Consider the following 24073-nt stretch of genomic DNA (forward strand, 5'->3'; position numbering starts at 1 on the left):
CAGTAGGTTTTATACAAAAGTTATCAGATAGAAACATAAAGCCAAACTTCTTTAAATGAAAGAATTCACTTCATATATATAATATGCATGTAGCTTTGAATAAAAAAAACATTTTAAGTATGGCTATAAAGAGTTAACAGCCCACACTGCTTCAGAGAAACTTCCTACTGAAGAATAGAAATGAGAGAAAACCATTGATGCCTTCTGTAGCTAGAATTTTCCTGCCTGGCCCATGGTCAGGGCAAATCTCTCTCACCTGCCAGTCCCACAGCCGCTCAGACCCGACCAAGTAAACACAGAGCCTTATATTGCTTACAAACTGTATGGCCGTAGCAGGCTTCTTGCTAACTGTTCTTACAGCTTAAATTAATCCATTTCTATAAATCTATACCTTGCCACGTGGCTCGTGGCTTACCGGCATCTTCACATGCTGTTTCTCATCGTGGCGGCTGGCAGTGTCTCTCTGACTCAGCCTTCCACTTCCCAGCTTTATTCTCCTCCTTGTCCCGCTTATACTTCCTCCTGCCTGACTACTGGCCAATCAGTGTTTTATTTATTGACCAATCAGCAACACACTTGACATACAGACCATTCCACAGCAGCCTTCCTATTCTGGGAACACAATTTTACTCAGTACTGAGGACTGAACCTAGGACCTTACACATGCTAGGCGGGCAAGTCCTCTCCTACTGTGTTTCCAGTCTTTGACAATTCTAAGTCAATGTCTCACTAAGCTGCCTGGCCTGGCCTTGAACAAGCTCATAGCCCAGTAGGCCCTGAGCTTGTACTCCCCCTCTTCAGGCTCCCAAGTTTCTGGGAATACAGGCCTGTGCCCATCAAAGCTGATGTAAGGATCTGACCTGAGTTCTGAGGTCTGGGTCTGCTAAAGTAGCAGAGGTCCTCATAAATCCTACACATTACTGGGCACGGTGATGGATGCTTTTAATCACTCACTCAGGAGGCAGGAGTGAGTGGATTACTATGAGTTCAAGAAAAATCCATGAACAATTTGCAGAAATTTATCCCCATTCCTTTTAAAGAGAAAATTCTATATTCCAACTTAGTAAAACATACAGCTACATATGAGTTTTCATATTCTTACATGGCTTTAATTATTGTTCTTCCAAAAAAGCTGTATGATGAACGATTAACTGTTGGATGTTAGAAGTCAAGCAGCCCTACTTTTCCACAAAGGAAAAAAAATAAGCATTTTCTCAGTGCCTGTAAAACACACATGCATTTGGTCCTCACAGAAATCCTGGTGACACCAACTGAGATGGCCTCACAGTCCATTCATCCACTCTGCTCTGGGACTCAGCTGCCAGAGATCATGCTTATTTTATGTGGTGTATCCCTCTTGCCATTGCTCACCCAAAAAACAAAAAACTGTTCTTTGTACCACAAATATTCTGAGTACCTACTATGTGCTGGGGACTGTACTGATAAGTTAAAGAAGGCTCTGGCCCTGTGCAGGTGTGTTAAGGTGAGGGAAAGACACAGTAAAACATACAGTATAGCAGATGACGCCATGCACTACGAGAAAACAAAGAGCACGTAAAACAGATGGGCAACAGAGTGGGTCAGTTAAAGGAGGTGGTTAGAGAAACCCTCAGAACCCAGGCATGATGGTGTGTGCCTATAATCCCAACATCCAGGAGATAGAGGTGGAAGGAAACAGAGTTCAAAGCCACCCTGAGCTACACAAGACCCTGTCCCCCCACCAAAATGAAATGCCTCACTAAAGGAGGTGACAGAGTAAGCCTTGACAACAACAGTCTGAAAGGACAGCATGCAAAAGAAAAAGTGTAAAGGTCCCTAGGAGGAATGAAGGCCAGGCGAGAGTAAGATTCCCTAAGGAGTCCAGCTTTGCTGGAGCAGAAAACCAAGAGGAGAAGAGTAGGAGATGAGCAGTAAGACACGTGTCAGGCTTTTCCTAAGAGGCTGATGGGAAGCGCAGAAGGATTCTAAGAGCAGCACATATTGACATACATTTCCCAGCTCATTCTGGCTGCTTGGCTGAGAATAGACCTATTCAGAACCAGCACAGATGCAAAACCCCCTGAGGAATGAACTAGTGTAAGAGTCCAAGAAGAATGCCAGAGATGCCACAAGAGAAAGAAGCTGGGGAGGCTGGGATGGCAGCTCTGACAACCTTGCTAACTGGGTAGATGTGGATTACAAGAAAAGAGGGACACTATAGAAGAGGGCCTTAATACCCCTGCTGCCAAGGTCCCTAGAGCTGTCCCTTTCTTGCCCCAACTGAACACCACGCTGTTTGGCTTTCCATCCAGTGCCCTTCCAGGAAATCTATTAAAAATTACTTATCTATTATTGTTTGTATATATGATGTGTGTGGGGTGGCACTCAAGTACCATGAGCACAAGTGTGCCCACGAGAGAGGCTGTGTGTGTGTGTGTGTGTGTGTGTGTGTGTGTGTGTGTGTGTGTATAACTCTGTGGAGTTGTCAAAAATGAGTTACCCACAAGAGTTATTTTCCTCCTCAACAGGTAAAGGTGCTTGCCACCAAGCCTGAGGGCCTGAGCTCCATCCCCAGGACCCAGATGGTTAAGAGAGAACTGATACCTTCAAGTTGTCCTTTGATCTACACATATATGCTGTAACGTGAAAATGTGTGCGTCCATTTGTGTCACACACTGAAAGAGAATAACTAAATTTTTTTTTTTCGAGACAGGGTTTCTCTGTGTAGCTTTGCACCTTTCCTGGATCTCGCTCTGTAGACCAGGCTGGCCTCGAACTCACAGAGATCTGCCTGGCTCTGCCTCCCGAGTGCTGGGATTAAAGGCGTGTGCCACCATCGCCCAGCTGAGAATAACTAAATTTAAAATTATTATTACTTTACAAAGAGAACTCTGAGAACATTTTTATGATGGCTCAATGCTCATTTTAGGCACCACAGCTAATTGTAACAGCTCAGAAAGGCTGCACTTGCTTCATTGAAGCCAATTGCTTCCAGGCTCTGACTGGCCCTGTACCTGCCAGCAGTATGGAGTTTAACAACTAGGGAAGGGAGTGGGAGAGGGCAGCAAACCCTGCATCAGCCCCACTAAGGGGAAGGCCAGAGAAGCAAGCACAGCAACTGTAGAAACGCCCTTCCTTTCTCACCAACCCAAGGTCAAGCCACTCCTCAGTTCAATAAACTCAGGGAAGTCCTGCTGCCCACTGTGAAAGCCTCTGCTGTTTCTATAGAGGGAAACAGACAGAGGGCAGACCACCTTTCTCTTTGTCTTAGCTTTTTCTACAGCACAGAATAGTTTTCTGTCTCTTCTGAGCTCAAAAACAGCTCATGTGCTATTATTGGCTTAGCACTCAGGATGTTCTCATGAGGATCTATATTCTAACACAAAAGGAAAAGGTAGCCCTCATTCTAATCCATTAAAAGAAAACATACATTTTAAGCAGCAAATTAGATTATAGAATCTAGATGCTTTAATTTCTTTCTTTTCGGTTTTGTTTTGTTTGGTTTGGTTTTTTGAGAGATTTTCTCTGTGTAGCTTTGGCTGTGTAGCACAGGCTGGCCTCGAACTCACAGAGATCCACCCGCCTCTGCCTCCTGAGTGTTGGGATTAGCCCCGCTATGCTTCAATTTTTTTTTAAAAACTAATGTTTGTATGTGTGTGAAAGAAGAAACAATTTTTTTGTTGCTAATTTGAGTTAGTGATCAAGTAAATGATTAATTCCTTCTTAATACTTTTAAAGGTGTTCAATTCAACAAAGAAATACTTGAAGAATTTAAACACTTAGATAAGCCACCAAATCTCAGAGCCAGACTAGCAACAATCTAACCAACACCCTCTCCTCAGTTAAAGATGAGGGAACAGAAAACAGCCCAGAGAGCAATAAACTTGTCAGTAATAAACCAAGACTGTAATCCAGGTGCCTTGATTCTCGGCACACAAGCTGTCTCCTTTCTACATTTAGAGACTTCAACTGCTTAATTCTTAAATGCCAAAGTCTAGGAAATGTCTAGCACAAAGCCTGACAGATAATATCCTGTCAATATGGGTCTGGTGGCACACACCTGTAATCCACTAGGGAGGCATGGCAGGTCTCTTGAGAGTTCCAGGCCACACAGTGCTATACAGTGATCCCGTCTCAAAATTAAAAATTAAACTAATTAAAAGATTTAAAAAAAGAGCCGGGCAGTGGTGGCACATGCCTTTAATCCCAGCACTCGGGAGGCAGAGGCAGGCGGATCTCTGTGAGTTCGAGGCCAGCCTGGTCTACAGAGCGAGATCCAGGAAAGGCGCAAAGCTACACAGAGAAACCCTGTCTCGAAGAAAAAAAAAAAAGATAAAAAAGAAAGAAAAGAAAAAGGGGGCAGGTGACTCAGAGGTTAGGAACACTGACTGTTCCTCCAGAAGACCTAGGTTTAATTCCCGGCAGGTCACAGCTGTCTTTTTTCCAGTTTTGAAGGATCCGGCACTCTCTTCTGGCCTCTAGTCATTATGTGCAAGTTGTACATGCAGGCAAATACCCATACACATATTAAAGGCAGCTGGGCAGCAGTGGGGCATGGCTTAAATCCCAGGACCTGGGAGGCAGAGGCAGGTGGATCTCTGTGAGTTCGAGGCCAGCCTGGTCTACAGAGTGAGTTTCAGGATATCCTGGGCTACATAGAGAAACCCTGTCTCAAAAAAAAAAAAAACAAATAAATAAAGGCCACCCTGGGCTATAAAGCAAGACCCTAATTCCATGCTCTTCCCAGGGCATTCTCTCAAACAATTCCCCCTTTTAATTTCTTTTTTCCCCCTTTTAATTTCTATACCTAACAACTACTCTGGGCACTAAAATAGTTGGGACATTGCCCTGCCAATCCTTTAAAAGTCAGACATGAGGGCTGGAGAGATGGCTCAGAGGTTAAGAGCAGTGACTGCTCTTCCAGAGGTCCTGAGTTCAATTCCCAGCAACCACATGGTGGCTCACAACCATCTGTAATGAGATCTGGCGCCCTCTTCTGTGTACATAATAAATATAAATAAATCTTTAAAAAAAAAAAAGTCAGACATGAATTGAAATTTAAGTTGGGCTAGTGAAATGGCTCAGCTGTAAAAGTGCACACTACACAAGTCTGACAACTTGAGTTTGATCCCCAAATCCCACAGTGAAAAGAGATAATTGGCCCCTTAAAATTACTCTCTGACCTTTCATGCCCACACTTTCATACACATAATAAATAAAATTAAAAAATTAACCCTCTCCCAGCCTTCCTTAATGTAAAAGGAACAAGGCACTATTTATGACATCCAAGTAAATGAGGTAGGTCACATCAACCCTGCCTCCCTCTCAGCCACACACACACTTTTTTTTTCCCAAGACAATGTTTCTCTGTGTAGCCTTGGCTGTCCTGGATCTCGCTCTGTAGACCAGGCTGGCCTTGAACTCACAGAGATCCGCCTGCCTCTACCTCTGAGTGCTGGGATTAAAGGTGTGTGCAAACACTGGCTCATCAACCCTTTTTTTAGTGGAGGAAAATGCACACTCAGCTGAGCTCGGATCTACATGGCCTACTTCACCTGAAGGCAGCTAAGGCTCACAGACTCTTAGTCTCCACCTGATAACTAAGATCCTACACTTAGGAAACCAGTTGACCTAAGAAATTCATCACCAACACCCATTTCTGCTGTCAAGGACCAAATAGTCAAGGAGCATTCTACCCAGCTGCTATCTCCAACAATAACCAGTACTAGCACTGATCCACTGGGTTCCTGGGTGTCAGATCCACTGCCAAGCACTGTCCACATAGAATGTTTCAGCCCTGATTTCCTTTTCTTTTCAATTAGTCAGCTGTGGTAGTATATACTTATAATCTCAACATTCAAGAGGCTAAGGTAAAAGATCATGGATTTGAGGCCTATCTGAGCTATATATTGAGACACTGTCTCAAAACCAAGACTGGGGTTTAGCTCAGTGGTAGAGTAGTTGCCTAGCATGCACAAGACCCTGTTATAATCTGCAGACATACAAACAAGTATGTAAATGATCAATCAATAATGAAAAGCATACTAATTTTAGGGGCTGGAGAGATGGCTCAGAGGTTAAGAGTACTGGCTACTCTTCCAGAGGACCTGGGTTCAATTCCCAGCACCCACATGGCAGCTCACAGCTGTCTATATCTCCAGTTCCAGGGTGTCTGTCACACAGACACACATGCAGGCTAAAAACACCAATGTACACAAAAATAAAAACAAATCATTAAAAATTAAAAAAAAGAAAAACATACTAATTTTAAATGACAACAAAAAAAAATTTTGAAAGTGATAAAGAAGAGGAAATGAAATTCCTACTGACTTACACTTCACAGCCAGTATCTATTTTTAGACCTTTTTTTGGACCACAAAAGGTTCTCTGTATTTTAATAACAAGGGCACAGTAAGTAGAATGTTTAATACTTAGTTAATGATATACTTTGGGCATGCTCCCATGGGAATACACACAACTAAATTTTGTTTTAGGCTATTTATTTTTTCTCTGTATGACCATGCCATAATTTATTGAGACAGCCACTATTACTTTATTTTACAAATGAGGAAATAGGTTCCAGAAGGTTATATAACTTGCCTAAAGGTCACATGGCTAGTAAGTGGCACAGCCAGGTCTGGAACCAGGATTACCTGATTCTCAAGACTGCATTCTCAAACACTCCTACCCAGCCATGCGTGTGTTTTGCATAATTCTACTACAAGACTGAAAACACTCAAGACAATAATGTCTTTAAGTACTAGTACCTACTACTATGTGAGCACACAGGAAAATTGTGCACACCATTTTGGGGTTACTATATTTATCTTCCCTACTGGGCCATTCACACCCTTCTCAATGCCTTGTGAAATAGTTAACACATAAGCGTATTTCTGGAAAATACAGATCCAACACCTAGATATAACTGCTTTGGACATGACCAGGGAAGGGTCAACTGGCCTTCCGAGATCTTAGGACCAATGTAACTTAGCCTGAGACCCCCACCTCAAGAGGAGTCTCATCAGCAAATGTTCTTACACTGTTTCGTTTTGTTTTGAGACAGAATCTCACTATGTAGCACTGGCTGTCCTGGAACTCACTCTGTAGACCAGGATGGCTTCAAACTCACAAATCCACCTGCCTCTGCTTCCCAAGTGCTGGGATTAAAGTTGTGCAACACCACCACCCAGCAGGAACAAATTCTTGAAATTAACAATTAGTTGTCACATAATAAAAAGTTGGCAACACAGAAAAGATCATTTTGTCATTCAATTTAGTCATGGAATGTAATTTCTTTTGACTTTAACATTAAAAACATGAGCAGGAGAGAATGCTCATCAATTAAAGAGTATTTGCTATTCTTACAGAAGACCTGAGTTTGGTTCTCAGGACTCATGTTGGGCAGTTCTCATTACCACCTGTAATTCCAACTCCAGGGGTTCCAATGCTCTCTAGACTTCATGGGCATCATACACACATCACCCCCACCCCCACATACACAAATAAATCTTTTAAAAAGTAATTTTAAAATAAAACATGAGCAGCTACTATTGCTACTTTTTATTTTTTTTTAAAGACAGGGTCTCACTTGTAGCCATGGCTGGTATGGAACTCACTATGTAGACTAGGGTGGCCTTGAACTCACAAAGATACTTCTGCTTCTGCCTCCTGAGTGCTGGAATTAAAGGTGTGCATCACTACACTTAGCTGCTACTACTACTTTTAATATATATAATATAATGTATTAATATATAGTATAATATATACACTAATTTATATATAACATATATGAGTGTTTGGCCTGAAGATATGTCTGAGCATCATGTACATTCCCAGTACTCAAAGAAGCCAAAAGAGGGAGTTAGTTCCCCAGGAAATGAGTTCATCATCTCTCCAGCCCCTATTGTTATTTTTAAAAGTCCCACTCTCCACTCCAAGTTACTCACATGGGCATAGATATCTATCCTGGCAATTCTCCAAAAGGACAGGAAACTAACTGAACCATAAGCTTTTCTCTAATACCAAGGATATTTGAATTGTGTTCAATTCTACAGGCAAACAATCCATATAAAAAGATTAAAATTTGGCTCTCAAGTTTGTTTTCTTGTCACATCATAGCAAGACCTGCAGTACAATAGACAGGAAACACCATAACCCACACAAAACAAACTGCTACTTTGTATATAACATAAATTGGGTGCATTTTCAGGATCACTCTCTATTCATTTAGGAAAGTTTTACTAAGTTCAACCTGGCCCTGAGCCAGCTTCTAGACATATAAGGTCAGTAAAGCTGGCCCAAGTCTTAGTTCCTCACTGAATCTGAGACCTGAGAGAACAGAGAACCATAATGTGTAGCTGCCAAGTGCCGTGACATCCCATGGGAAGGAGCCCTGCTCTAGACTCCAGGATCAGGAAGGACTTCCCACAGGAAGCAACAAGTAGGCTGGGCAGGAAAGGAGTTAGCCACGGACAGGAATGGGGGATTGGACAGGCAGTGCTCCAGTTGACAGAGAAGAGAGCAAACAGCAGCGGCAGGCAGGCAGGCGGCAAGGAGTCTGCCAAGATGGCCCTGTTAAGCACAGCAGTCTGGACAAACTGACCAGACAAGCAGCCACATCATGACATGGTTATCTACCCCACCTGTCTCACTCTGCACAATAATAATTCAGGACCTCCTCTCCAGTCTTCCTGCTAAATGGCCATCCTTTTACACTCTGATTTTATTTCTACCATTCTCTCATAATTTACAAAGAATAGAAAGTAAAACTCAAAATAATTCAGTGTGTTAGAATACACTAATTGAGAAATATTAGAACTAGGACGTCTCCCCAGACATAGTAGGGCTAATAAAGTATTTCAGAGAGAAAGAGTAGCTTAATTATAACAGTACTGGCAATTAAAATGTTGATTAAATTATCCCTTCAAACTTTTCCTATACCTTAATTAGATCCTAAATCATTTAATCATTAATTATACTATTCCTAGTTGTTGGAGAGACTCAAATGTTGTAGCAAACAAGAAAATTAGCTACCCAAAGACACCAATTAAAAAGAGTCCTTACAAAAGGATAATGTAACATTTTCTTCACCTGTGAAAACTTGTCTTGTAAGTCCTTATCTAAAGCAATCTCTAAAGCAAAAATGTCTCTGAAATGAACTGACTCAAAACCATTAAGCATTTTGGAGCATGCCTGTAGCACTTGTCATATGCCAGATCTTGTGGGTTCTTCACACAGCAGCAGCTTACTTAATCCTCCCCAAACACAACAAGGTTAGTACTATGGTGTATGAGGAAACTGACACAAGGAAATTAATTCACTCAAGATCACATTGCTAGGAAATGAGAGTCTTCCCCCGCCCCATTCTGTGTTCTCTCATTACTGCACTATCCTGATTAACAGTCTACAAATGTCTACGCAGATGTTAGCAACTGAAAACAATTATAATAAAAGCTCTTCCAGACCCACCATAGTGGTATATACCTTTAATCCCAGCACTCAGGAAGCAGAGGAAGGTGGAGCACTGTGAGTTCGAAGCTAGCCTAGTCTATATAGCAAGTTCCAGGCCAGCCAAGGCAACATAAGGAGGCCCTATCTTAAAACAAACAAACAAACAAAAAACCTTCCCATCCAATCCTTGAGGAATTCAGCTATAGGACTGGTAGCATTCTCTGTACAGTTAGGGCTCTGGCCCTTTTACTTGAACCACAATCTGAAACCACACTGACCATCTGATAGCCACTAACCACATATGGCCACTGGGAACTTAAAAATGTGGTTAATATGAATTGAGATGGGTTTTATGTGTAAAAAATGTTCTGGAATTTAAGACTCAGTCTAAGAATGTAATATATCACTTACACTTTAATACTACATGTTGAAATGCTTTGGATATAATGGGTTAATTTCACCGAATCTTTTTACTTTTCTGTTCAGCTCCTGGACACTGTAAAATTATACTTGTAGCTCCTCCATCATGTGCCACGGCACACAGTAATCTAAATGCACCAGCGGTAGACATCACTGACAAGGTTTACTCTTCTGATGACTCAGGCATCATAAGGAGCTTAAGTACACCCTGTGTGATCTGTAATCATGCCTCAGGTACTAACAAGTCAGGCTGCCCCTTAGACCTTAGATTACAGCCTCCCAGCGTGCTGAAGCCATGTCATTGTATGACTTCCAGGCTGAGATGGAGCCCTGCAAATGTCTGTCTCTGGCTTCTTGTTGCAGCACCCAAGCCTGAGAAGCTAGGTAAATTGGAGTGGTGTGACACAAAAGAATGAAGATCCTATGAGGGTTCATGGGACTTTGACAACCATGTTGATAGCTCAGGGATCCTACTCTGTCTCACTACAAGAGACTCCTTTCACCAACTCCAATCATACCAGCTTTAATTGGGAAACCCTCAGTTCAGCTTAAAAGCCCTGCAACAGTAGTTTTAGTTTGAAAAGATAAGGTTTTGTGGATGGGCAGTGGTGATAGCTGTTGAACAATGAACACATTCACTGCCACTGAACTGGACAATCAAATGGTAGCTTGTATTTTACTACAATTTTATATATATATAAACAATTTTACTACAATTTTATATATATATATAAAATTTAGAAGATCCTTTACTGGTTTTTCCTCAGGATCCTGACAACCCTGCTCCACCACCTCCACCTTCTTCCTCATCCTTCTAGAACTCCTCTGAACTTCCCATGCCAACACGGAAGGTCCCAGAGATAGTTGTTGCCAATTGCTCTGCAGCAGTTGCTACTTTGATGCTTGAATCTTTCAAATGGCATTTTTGTTTACATACTACACGATGAGCTCACATCAAGCAGGGCCAGACTCAGCATGTAATTAATGCATCCCAAAAGCTGTTCAGCTCATTCAGTAAACAAGAACTTACTGAACACCACTGGGGGCCTGCAATGTCCTCAGCACTAAGGACACTGCAACAGAAAAGGAAAACAGATCCCTGCTTTCCTGGAGTGCCCAGAGATAAACACCAGGCAGGCACTGTACTAAAGGAAGTAAAAAGCACAGTGAGGGAGGGGCATTTCCTGCGAGGTGGTCTGGGAGGTGCCATCTACCAGCTTCTATCAGAACCCGGGTGGGGTGCACTACTCTGGTTCTGTGTTGGGTTTGACTAACAGAAATGCTAGACAAAGAAGACAAACTTTAATTTAGCAAAAGGAAACTATGCTCTCTCTGTTCCATCAAACCAGGTAGATTTTACAATCTCATTCTAGTGTCCCTCAGCACAAAGAACAGAAACATACTGTGAGTGGAATCTCAACTGTGCCCTATCTCCACAATGGTTCCTGGTTGCAGCAGAAAACATAAGAGCAAATGTTTACTGAGTGCTTATAATGAATATTGATACTCCAGCACCTGATATGCCTCACAGCCACCTTAGGAAACATGATGTCATTAAACCCATTCTAAAGAGGAGGAAGATAAGACCCAAAGACATTACATAATCTATCCAAGGCCTCTGAAAAGTGAGTGGCAAAGCCAGAATCAGAAGCCACTGTGGTTCTGAAGCCTAGCTGATAATTACTATGCTGTGTGTTTTATATTAGTATTTCTCCAAATAGAGTCTGAGGTAGGAGGACTAGCTTGAGATACCCTGTCTTAAAAAAAAGATGAACAGAACTGTTAGGTGCTTCAATACCAAGATGAAAAAGCCCCAGTCCAGCTCTGATCTGGGAAAGTTGGGTTAGTCATCTCAAGAAACTGACTGTGTCAAGGATAGCCCCAGCTTAGACTACTAGCAATAGTGGAGAGGGTGCCTGAGCTGGCTTACTCCAGTAATCAGATTGGTGAATACCTTACTGTCATCACAGAGCCTTTCTCCAGTAACTGATAGAAGCAGATGCAGAGCCAAACACCTGGCCAAGCTCCAGGAGTCCAGTGGAAGAGAGAGAAGAGGGATTCTATGAACAAGGGGCATCAAGAACAAGACTTACAGAGAAAACCAAACCAAGTAGTGGGAACTTATGAAATTTAGACCAACACCAATGGAGTCTCCACGGGACTGGACTAGACCCTCTGCATAGGTGAGATAGTCGTGTAGCTTGATCTGCTTAAGGGGCCCCCTGGCAGTAGGATCAGGATCCATCCCTGGTGCATTAACTGGCTTTTTGGAGCCCACTACCTATGGTGGAACACCTCGTACAGCCTTGAGGCAGAGGGTAGGGCTTAGACCTGCCTCTAGTAAATGTACCAGGCTCTGCTGACTCCCCAGGGGAGGCCTTACCTTCTTGTAGGAGGGAATGGGGGAGGGTTGGGGTGGGGAGGCTGGATGGGCGGGAGGAAGAAAGGGGGCGGAATCTGTGATTGGTATGTAAAATGAATAAAAAAATTCTTAATTTTAAAAAAAAAGGAAAGAAAAACTGACCATGTAAACTAGGAAGTACAAGGTAAGGTATACAGTGCAGTACAGATGCCCAGGCAGGAACCCTTTATGCCAAACACATAGCATGAAAAGATACTTAATCTAAAAGGAGAGACTTGTTTACCTGATACATTTACTTGACCTTCAGATTTAAGAGTAACATCTTTCTGGACTAGGCAACATCTCAAAGAGCCAAATCAAAACTCTCCCTCCTCACAGCCCTTTTACACTACTGCTAGATTATTCTCTATCTTAAAGGAAGGACAAACCCAGCTGCTGAAGCAATAAGCCTGTTATCCTCAACTCCAGTCACTGTACTTCCTTCCTTTCTCACACACATACTCACACAAGCACTCAGACTCATACTCTGTTAGGAACTCCTTCTGGTCCTCAAGGCATGTCTGAGTCAACCGGTCTCTTAACTGATCTTACTACTTTTTTTTCTCAAGGAGCTTTTTATATAAAGTATTACATTTTATTTATTTTTGTGACGGCAGATGGGAGAGGAGTTGTGTGTGAGTGCCACAGCACAACTTGGGAAGTTAGTTCTCTCCTTCCACCATGCGGGTCTTAGGGATCAAACTCAGGTCTTCAGGCTTGGTGGCAAGTGCTTTACCCTCTGAGCCCCTCATTTGGCACACTGTCTCTTTCTTTCCCTCTTTCTCCACACACCTTCTACCCTCTACTGGCTCCAGAATTACTCCTCTATAGTTTCTCAGCCTTTTGACTGAGATCAAGTATAAAATGTATGCTTCTACCATGGAAATCTGACTGCATTGCTTCACTTCCTGAAAGTGAATCAGGCCCAAACTCTGCTCTTACAGGCACATAGGCACCCATACACACTCCCAATGTGATGTGACACTCTGCATGTCATTTCTTCATTCAACACACGTTCACTGAACACCAAACACGTGTGAGTCACTGGGTGAGGCAGGGGCACAACAGAAAACAAAATGAAACTATTCCTGCTCTCCTCTCCTGAGAGGCAGAAGGGAACCAGACACAAATGTTTAGGGCTGCAACTGCAACAGGTACAAGTTGGGCATTCTATCCAAAAACCTGAATTCCAAAGTGCTCCAAAATTGAAAACTGAACATCAGCATGAAGCCACAAGTGAAAAATTCCATACCTGACTCGTGAAAGATCTAACGAAACATTGGTACATTAAAAATATCAGATAGAATTACCTTCAGTCTACAGGTATGATGCATATAAAACAACAAATCTTGTTAAACCTGAGCTCAATTCCCAAGTCTTATATATATGGAAATATTCCAAAATCCAGCTGAATAAAAGCTAAATTTGAAACTCTGGTCAGAAGCATTTCAGATAAGGGATTCTCACTGTAGAGCAAAGACACCCCAGGTAAAATACTCTGAAAGAGAGAGCTGCCACACTGTGTCACCTTGTCATACTCTAAAACCACTGAATTATACATGTTAAAAGTGGTATGTAAATTATATTCTCTCTCACCTAAAAAAGAAAAACCCCTGCACAACCACGATGGTTTCACAGGTTTCCACCGCTATGATAAGACGCCATAACCAAAAGCAACTTAGGGATGAAATTGAGCTTAGAGTTCAGAGTCCATCATGAAGGGAAGTTAAGGTAAGCACTCAAGGAAGGAACCTGTAGTCTGGAACTGAAGCAGAAGATCATGGAGGAATGTTACTTACTAGCTTGCTCTCCATAGCTTGCTCAGCCTGCTTTCTTTTTTTTTTTTTTTTTGGTTTTTCGAGACAGGGTTTCTCTGTGTAGCTTTGCGCCTTTTCCTGGAACTCACTTGGTAGCCCAGGCTGGCCTCGAACTCACAGAGATCCGCCTGCCTCTGCCTCCCGAGTGCTGGGATTAAAGGCGTGCGCCACCACCGCCCGGCTCAGCCTGCTTTCTTATACAACTCAGGACCACCTGCTCAGGGTTGACACTATCCACAGTGGGCTGCCCCCCCGCACCCCCAACAATCATATATTAAGAAAATGCCCTACTGCCTTGCCTACAGGCCAATCTGATGGAGGCATTCTTTTAAATTGAGGTTCCCTTTTCCCAAACAACCCTAGCCTGTGTCAAGTTGATAAAGAACTAACCAGCATAGCAGGTAAAATCACTCATTCTGTAAGCCTGAGGACCTGAGTATGATACCCGGAGCCCACAGTGGAAGAAAAGAATGACTCTAGAAAGCTGTCCTCTGAATGCCACATGCACATAGTCTCATATTTTCATATTCATTCTCTCTCTCTCTCTCTCTCTCTCTCTCTCTCTCTCTCTCTCTCTCTCTCTCACACACACACACACACACACACACACACAATTAAAAATTACAATAACAAACATACACACACAGACCACAGCAAGCTGAATGCCTCTGAGCATTTACTACATACCAGGTACCTTTTATGTAAGTTAGAAGATCCTACCAACCCTAAAGGTTACTATTATCTTTAACTTAGGAAATAAAAGAACTGAACACAGTGGTGCACACATTTGATCCCTGCATTTGGGAGGCAGAGGCAGATGGATCTCTGTGAGTTTGAGGCCAGCCTGGTCTACATAGTATGTTCCAGGATAGCAAAAGCTAAATATAACAGAGAGACCATCTTAAAAAAAAAAAAAGGAAATAAGGAGTCAAGTAAATTTACCCAAGACCACAGAGCTAACTCACTGCTCCAGTGAAGTCATCTTAGCAATGTCTGCTGCTTAGAATTACTTAAGGACATTAAGGAGACCATGTTGCATTTCCTATAACAGAAATTTGCTCCCCGAAATTGGCCTTTAAGACGCTATTACACCAGTAATATCAGCCACTCTCCCTCTTCACTCCTCATAAACACCATCTCCTTCCTAACTGAGTCTCCCAAATATTCCCTCATTCACTTTGCTCTAGTCACAGGCCTCCCTGTGTGGCCAGCATACAGGGTACTCCTACCACATGGCCTTTGCATCTGCTTGAACTATGATGACAATCATGGCATATGGTATCAGTCATGACTGTGCCAAATCTTCAATTAACATTTCCTCTAAGCTGGGCAATGGTGGCACATGACTTTAATCCCAGCACTCAGAAGGCAGAGGCAGAAGGATCTCTGAGTTTCAGGCCAGTCTGGGCTACAGGGCAAGTTCCAGGACAGCTGGAGTAGTTACACAGAGAAACCCTGTCTCAAAAAAACAACCAATCAAACACTTCCTCTAAATATACCAACAACACCAACAGCACCCTGCACTGAAGTGCACATTCATATTTCAGATGTCATTTATTAACCCTAACAAAACTGCCACTCATTTTTCAGGTCTTTCATAGTTCTTCATGATGTCACCATGCATTTTTATTTTATAAAATCTAGTAGCAGCAGCTTTTGCGTATCAATTAGTATTCATAAAAGTCATAAAGCTATCTTTGCAGCAAAATAAAGCAAGACAACCAAGCCAAGAAAGTGTCATAATAGAACCTGATTACACTAGTCCTTGGGCCCCAGGGGCAGAGTTTGTGGAATAGCTATGGCAACAGCACTTCAAGGCACCCAAATCCCACCACACTTTGCTGAGAAACTATTCTCCATCTGGGCAAACACACACAAAGATGCATGTTGACAACCAGTTATGTAACTTTAACATAATAGTCCAGTGATATTTTAAGCTCCTATCATCTTTAAAATCCTTAGTAACTACAAAGCATATATGTGGTAATCCACTGCAGGATGTTAAGAAAGGAAGAAGACACAAACATAATGCAAGGCAGAGAAAACTATCACTTCTTATAAGAAACTTCGCCTTAGGATTTTTTAATATTAAGCTCCATTTGACACAAGCATAAAAGGAAAAAGCCTTTTTGCCAAATTCCATTTACCAGCACCTCTGGCAACATGCTTTGACCATGGCAAACTCCTCAGTGCCTGGCACAAAGACTAGGAGCAGAGTTGTCTGAGTCAGATCCTTTGTTTTTAGACCTTGCCTCACCACTTATTAGCCTGAAGAACTTGGCCAAGTTTCCTTACCTCTTAAATGTCAGCTCTCTGCACACAGACATCAGCACCACGTCTGCCACATTGCCTTAGCACATAAGGACAAACACCATTTGTCGAGAGCACACTGTCACTAAACTGAATTGTAGTCACAAAGCTTCTGGGCTGAAGCAGAGCCTGAAGAAGAGTTCTCTACCTAAGACTATTTTGTGTTCAGAAAAATGGCATTGGTGGCTTTTATACAAAACATTTTTGGATCACTGAGGTAGTACTTCTCATTTTATATATCTGTGAATAGTCCAGAAATACATTATTCTTTTTTTTTTTTTCAAGACAGGGTTTCTCTGTGTAGCTTTGCGCCTTTCCTGGAACTCGCTTTGGAGACCAGGCTGGCCTCGAACTCACAGAGATCCGCCTGGCTCTGCCTCCCGAGTGCTGGGATTAAAGGCGTGCGCCACCACCACCCGGCGAAATACATTATTCTTAAGTCATCTTATATGTATAATTTTATTTGAAAGGAACAAGAATTTTAAAAATCCTGTCCAGTCCTAAGTGTTATTTACTCATTAGAGTAAAAAGTCAAGCTTATTGAGCAATCAACTAAATAATTAACAACAGCACACACATCTGAGTTCTCTCTATCTGCCCCATTATACAGAGTTCCTTGAAACTAGGTTGCCATGCAAGAGTTAGAATGCCTTGATCTTTGATGTGGCCAAATGAACGTCACCTTCATGAAAGTTTCTGCTCTAAGTGAACTACCAGACCAATCACAAATACTTGGAAATTACCAAGTCCAAGTCATTTGACAGATGAGAAGCTGAGGTCACAAGCTATTACCAAGTGGGGAGTTAGAACCCAAGTCTCCCATATTTCCCATTCAGTGTTCTATCACCTATGTGGCAGTGGATAGTGTACAAGGAGAAAGCCCTTCTCTGTATCTTAAAATAGTTCTACATAGTTGGGAAGAAAAAAACCATTCACTGAAAACTTGAAATGTTTGTTTAATGAGAGCTAAATATAACCACAAACGAGCATAACCCATACCTCACAGTGAGCACGCTGAAAGGGCTCCCAGAGCAACTTCAATGGAACCAGCTAGTCAGAAGCGACAGTTCAGCAGAGGTAAGGAGCCCCAGGGCTAACATCACCACCAAAGCATCCTCCTCACACAGAACACACTTCAAAGCTGCAACATTTCCTGTTAGCTCCCTTTTGGAAGGGGAAAAGCAGCTTTAGTTGCATTCCCTTGGTATATTCCATCCCTTTAAAAAGCTTTACCAGCTCCCAAATGTCACTCTTTCAACAAACACAACAAAGTCCATTTTCATCTACTCCATGCTCTAAACAAGGCTTCCATTTTTAACTAAAAATTCTTATTTCTATTCAAGTTGTGTAGGTATGGCCTTTATGTTATCAAGCCCAACTGCATATTAGGGTATTCTTTAAATATGCCCTTTCCCTTAGGCAAACATTAAAAAAGTTCTGTTGTTCCTAATTTATGTGTATGAGTATTTGCCTGAATGTATGTCTGTGTACCACATGCATGCCTGGTAACCACAGAGATCTGAAAAAGGTATTAGAGCTCCTGAAACTAGAGTTACAGTTGGGAGCTTCTACTTGGGTTCTGGGGATCAAACATGGTCCTCTAGAGAAACAGCCAGTGCTTTTAACAGATAAGCCATCTCTCCAGAGTCTGTCTGTCTGTCTGTCTGTCTCTCTCTCTCTTTGGTTTTTTTGAGGCAGGGTTTCTCTGTGTAGTTTTGGTGCCTGTCCTGGATCTCACTCTGTAGACCAGGCTGGCCTTGAACTCACAGAGATCCACCTGGCTCTGCCTCCCGAGTGCTGGGATTAAAGGCATGCTCCAGTGCCACCACCGCCACTACCACCCGGCTATCTCAGTCTCTTAAGCAAACTTTTTTTGGGGACAGGATACGAAATTGTTTTCTTTTTTATTGAAAAGAATTTTTTATACAATGATTTTGATCGTTTTCCCCTCCTCCAATTCCTCTCATATCAATCCTTCCCACCTTCCTATCTACCCAACTTTGTTCTTTTCTCTTTCAACAACACACACACCCCTAGCTCAAAAAAATGAAAACCAAATCAAGCAAGCAAAAGACCAGTAAGACAAAAAAAAAAAAAAAGTCCACAAAAACACCATCAAGTTTTGTATTGGCTAACTACTGAGTGTGGGGCCTGCCCTGAAGTGTGGTTGATATAACCCAGTGAGACTCCACTGGTAAAAAACTGATTTTCTCTTTGTCAGAGAGTATCAACTGCAAGTGGCTTCTTAGTTAGGGGTAGAACCCGTGTGTCCACTTGCTCCTCTCAGTGCTGGGACTGTCTGGTTTGTACTTACGTAGGTCTTAGTGTCTGCTGCCAGTCTGTGATTTCGTATGTGCATCAGCCCTGATGTGTCAGGAAAACACCCATTCCTTGGTGCTATCCATCACCTCTTTCTGCCTCCTCTTCCACATAAATGCCTGAGCCCTGGGTGGAAGGGTTTGATGAGAACATCCCATTTAGGAATGAGTGCACTAGTGCCTCTGTCTAGCTCTGCACACTGTCCAGTTGAGTGTTAATTCCCACCAACTGCAAACAGAAGCTTCTCTGATGTGGATTGAGTGAGGCACTGATCTATGGACACAGCAGTATGTTATTAGAAGCTATTATATTGCTGTTCTTTAACAGAATAATAGTAGATTTTCCCCTAGGCCTGCGACCTATCTAGTCTCAGGCTCTTAGCCACTTTACCAGTGTCAGGTAAGGGTTTCATCTCATGGAGTGGGCCTAGTAGGTGGTTACTCTCCTTACATATATCTTGCAGGCAGGTCACTGTTGTAGGTCTCAGGGATTGTAGCTAGGTGATACTGATGATCACCTTTCTCTTCCAGTAGCATGTAGAGTACCTTCCAGTACCAGGAATGCTTGTCAGTAGGAGTAAAGCTTCTAGTTAGGCACCAGCTCAACTTCTCCATGTTCTAAGATGTGTTGTTTTCAGCAATAGGGCTTTCCCATCAAATTGTGGAGAGTAACCAATAGCCTTGGCAATAGCCTGTGATGTTTGGGGGTTTCCATGGGGTCCCTTTGGCCAACAACTAAACAAGAGGTAACCTGCTCCTGGCACAGGAGGTTTTACTTGGTGGCATAAGATGTCTAGTTGAAGCACTGTCCATTTAATTACTTTCATGTATGTCTGTATTTTAGGAAGCTTCTAGGGTAGTAGTACGTTTCCATATGGTTTTTCAAATGGCCTCTGGTGTTAGTGGTCACTCTCCATAGTCCCTTCTTTACTCTTTTCTGCCTTCCCTCTCCCTACTTAACCCTCCTCGTTTCCGCATGTCTCTCCATAATTCTATTTCCCCGTGTTTGGGAGATCCTCTCCTCCCTCCGTAGGTACCTAACTTCTGTGGATTGTAGCACACTTATTGAAAGATTAAAGCTAACATCCGGATACAAGAGAAAAAATACAGTATTTGTCTTTTAGGGTCAGGGTTACTACTATTGGTATGATTTTTTTTTTCTAGCTCCATCCATTTACCTGCAAATTTCAGAATATCAATTTTCTTAACAGTTAAATATTAGTCCATTGTGTAAATTTTCATTATCCATTAATCAGTTGATGGACATCTAGGCTGTTTCCAATTTCTGGCTATTATGAATAGAGCAGCAATGAACATGGATGAGTAAATATCTTTGTAGTAGGATATAGAGTCCTTTGGGTATATTAGACAAAATATTTTTAAAGAGTATTTTATTGACAGAAAAATGACTAGTGATACTGGAACATAATACTATTTTTATAAGGAGAAATTTCAAAATTTAACTTTAAAAGTAGGAAGTTGCCAGGTGTAGTGATGTACATCTTTAGTTCCAACACTTGGGAGGCAGGGGCAAGTGAATTTCTATGAGTTTGAGGCCAGCCTGGTCTACATAGTGAGTTCTAGGCCAGCCAAGGCTACATGATAAGACCTCATATCACACCAAAAACCACCACATACACACAAAAAGTAAAAGTAACAGAATTTTTGTTTTATTTTCTGAAACAGGGTCTCTCTATGTAACTCTGGCTGTCTTGGACCTCACTAAATAGCCCAGGCTGGCCTCGAACTCACAGAGATCATCTTGCCTCTGGTTCTACCTCCCAAGTGCTGGGGTTAAAGTCTTGGGTTTATGTAATAAGCAGACAGATGATTTTTACAAAGACTTGTCAGATGAGAACTTGGCCAGATACTCTTCATTAATTTTCAGCAGCTCAGATCCAGTGCAGTGTTAAAGCATCTGATCAGTTAAAAGTCACCACAGACCAGCACTGCACATTTACCAGGTTTCAAATCTGCACTGCCCAACCTGGTATCTATCTACACGGGACAGTAAACACCTGAAATGTGCTGGTCCACCCGAAGTGTGCTGTAAATGTGTACTTTCAAGGGATTCACACAAAGTTTAGTTAAAAAAGAAAAAGTCACTCGGAAGGCAAAGGCAGACAGATCTGAGTTAGAAGACAGCCTGATCTACAGAGAACAGCCAGGGCTACACAGAGAAACTCTCTCTGAAAGACAACAACAAAAAGCCCATCATCATCACATTGGTGACAATTTTTAGGGATGGACTTTTAAAATTATAGTTCAGGTGACCAGTGACATGGCTCAGTGGATGACAATCTGAGTTTGATCCCAGAGACTCACTTGGTGGAAGGAGAGAACCTTCTTCTATAAGTTGTCTTCTAATCTGCATACTTGATGGTGATACCGTGCATATACACATACAACAAATAGATGTAATTTAAAAATTATAATTCAGAAAAAAATCAGTTAACAAAAAGATATGAAAAGAAATACTTCGTTTTGTTAATTTTTACTATAACAAGGATTTTTATTTATTTATTTATTTATGACAGGGTGGGGGTTGAGACACAGTTTCTCTGTGTAACAGCCCTAGCTATCCTGGAACTCGATTTGTAGATTTGTAGACCAGGCTGGCCTCGAACTCAGAGGGATCCACCTGCCTCTGCCTCCTAAGCGCTGGGATTAAAAGCGTGTGCCACCACACCCGGCCTTAACTAGGATATTTTAAATTGCATTTGATCCTAATGTGTATTACATTCTATCTAACAGTCCCACTGCTTTGTATAAGCACAAAATAAGAACCAATCTTTCTTTGATGATTCACCATGATGATAGACACCAAATATATACTAAAGTCAGAAAAACCACATTTCCACATTGGATACATCAAGAAAGAAAGGCATGTTCTTAAAAGTTCTATTGAAGTTACAAGCATCTGCACCTGTGTTAAAGGAAGGACTCAATCCTACAAGTAGTATTTTTAGACATAAAGGAAATACAAAAGTAAAAGTCATAAAAGAGAGGTTAAGAAAAATACCATCTGTTTCTCAAAGTATTTTAAAACAAAAGCAGTGTTAAATTCATAAAGATCTGCTTAAAAAACACTATTTGAGTTTTTAAAATAATTATCTCAATCCCCAGGCTAAACAAACTTCTTAAACAGAGTATGTTACCATAGACTGGAAACTCCAGTCACCTGAATAGAAGTAAAAATGTCTGAGCTAACATATGGAAAAGGTAATCCAGGTTTCCTAACAGGGCATTTATAATTAAACACCACACAATGATAAAACTTGCCAAATATTTCATAATCTTCAATATTATAGTGTAAAAACATTATCACCATAACTACCAAGTCTTAGCTGAAACTGCTTTCAAAATTCCAAAATACCACAATACCTTTTCAACATTCAGCCAGTAAGAAAAAGGAGGAAATAAATGCTCAAGTATATCTTGAAGAGATTGAAATTACAAATTGAAAACTGAAAGCCATATTAAAAATATGGCATGTCACTGTGTTTAAAACTTTTGAAAAACATCCTGGTTGATCTTGGGGATCACGATTCAAATACTGACGGGTTTTTTTTTTTTTTAATCCGTATTTTAGAGGTAATTTCAGGCTCAGACCTCGACTCTTTCAAGGTCACACTGCTAAAAAAGTATCAGAACAATTATTTGACCCCAGATCTTCTGATGCTCATTTAATGTTCTTTCCATTACAAGACAATTGTTTAAAAACATGTTTAGAATTAAACAAGCCTAACACCAAAGGATTTAAGGATCAAGTAGGTCAAATCTTAAAACCCCACAAACACCAGGGGTTGGAATTAGTTCAAAAGGGGGAGAATAGATTATCAAGAAACAGGAAATTATTTGAAAGGGGGGTATGTAAGTTAATGAGCTCGGGTGCAGCACAGCAGAACGACAGTCTTCAAGTAAACATGCAGAGACTATACTTTCCCTCTGAAACGTGATCTTTCACATAGACTTGAAAATTTTTTGTGGATCTGGAGGCATATAAACTCTGGTAGAGCACTGGCCTAGCCACGTAAAGCTCAGGTTTGATCCCCAGCACTTCCAAAACAACTGAGCAACAAAAAAGATTGTGTGTTACTTTATGTCTGAGAATTTTACTCAATAGACACTCAAAAAACAGTACGTCCTACTGGGTACAACCCATCTCACGTTTTCATTAATCGCGTACATACTTCACAAAAAGCCTATTTAAAAAAAAAAAAATGAGAATTCAGCATCCAGCGCCGCTTGGATCGCAGGTAAAGGAAAAGGCAGGGAGGGTGGCAACCCCAAAGCCGAGCGTCTTCCTGGCCAAAAGCATCCTTGAGAGCAGGACAAAGGCTCCGGCGACACACAACCGGCTCAGCCTTCAGGTCATAGGGACATCACGCCAGGTGGAGCAAATGTACCCACGGGGAAGCCTGGGCGAGGGGACTCCTAAGATGGCTCTCTGAATTCACGCACGGCGTGCGTTCCAACCAGTGCAAGGGAAACGTGGATCCCGAGCGTGGGAACACCGCACCCGGGTGCCGTCGCCACGGGCTCCCAAATCGCCAAGAGGAAATCGAGGCACGGGTGGCTCGCCAGGGGGGGCCAAACACGCCGGCCGCAGCCCCGCGCAGCCCGCAGCTCTGCCGAGGCCGCGCACCGGGTCCCGCGACCCCGCCCACGCTCGCCCGCTCGCTGACAGCCGCCGCCCCCACCTGCCCCTCGGCCTGCCCGCCCTGCGCGCCCGCCCGCCGCTTCCTCCCTGACCAGCCCGCCTCGCGCGGGGGCCGGGGAACGCGGCGCCGCCGCCCGCACCCACCGGCATCATCGCGGCGCCGTCCGCTGCGCCCTCGCCGCCTGACAGGACGCCGCTCCGGCCGCCTCACAGGCCGCGCACCCGCGGCGGCGCCCTGCGGCCCGGCTGCGGCGAGGCGGCGGCTGCGGAGAGCCGCGCAGCCCTCGCCCGTCCTGTCGCGCCGCCCCGCGTGCCGCGTCGCCGTCCCTCCGCCGCCGCCGCCGCCTCTGCCGAAGCCGGCCGCCTTCCGCCACCCGCTCGGCTCACCCTGCAGGCTGCGTAGGCCCCGCCCCGCGCGTCGCCGCCCCCCCTCCGCCTACGCCACCTCTGATTGGCCCTATGGAGGGGGGGGGCGAGGTGAGGGGGCGGGGCGTCTCCTCCGCGGCCAGGTGAGAGCGCGCTCGTGCGCGTCCGCGCTCCAGGCGGCGGGGGAGGGGCGCGCGCTGCGGACGCCGGCCCCGCCCCCTCTCCTGCGAGTAGGCTGAGTGGGCGTTGGGGCGCCGAGGGACCCTCGAACCCTGAGACGGCGGGACTTCGGCTCAGGGTCACCTCGGACGAGTGGAAAAGGAAGGGCAGAGAGGGAAAGGCAGGCGGG

General features: G+C 43.2%; 1 protein-coding gene across 1 annotated transcript in view; it reads right to left on the reverse strand.

The window, feature by feature from the left end:
• Ppp1r13b (protein phosphatase 1 regulatory subunit 13B) overlaps positions 1–23613 on the reverse strand; it is an 85829-nt gene extending 62216 nt beyond the window's left edge. Inside the window, exon 1 of the mRNA XM_052739079.1 lies at positions 23503–23613. Coding sequence (XP_052595039.1) covers positions 23503–23511 — 9 coding nt within the window. The 5' untranslated portion in view covers positions 23512–23613. The remainder of the gene's footprint in view (positions 1–23502) is intronic.
• Positions 23614–24073: the final 460 nt, after the last annotated feature.

This window comes from Peromyscus californicus, unplaced genomic scaffold, assembly GCF_007827085.1.
Source record: "Peromyscus californicus insignis strain IS unplaced genomic scaffold, ASM782708v3 Scaffold_15__1_contigs__length_86483966, whole genome shotgun sequence".
NCBI lineage: Eukaryota > Metazoa > Chordata > Mammalia > Rodentia > Cricetidae > Peromyscus > Peromyscus californicus.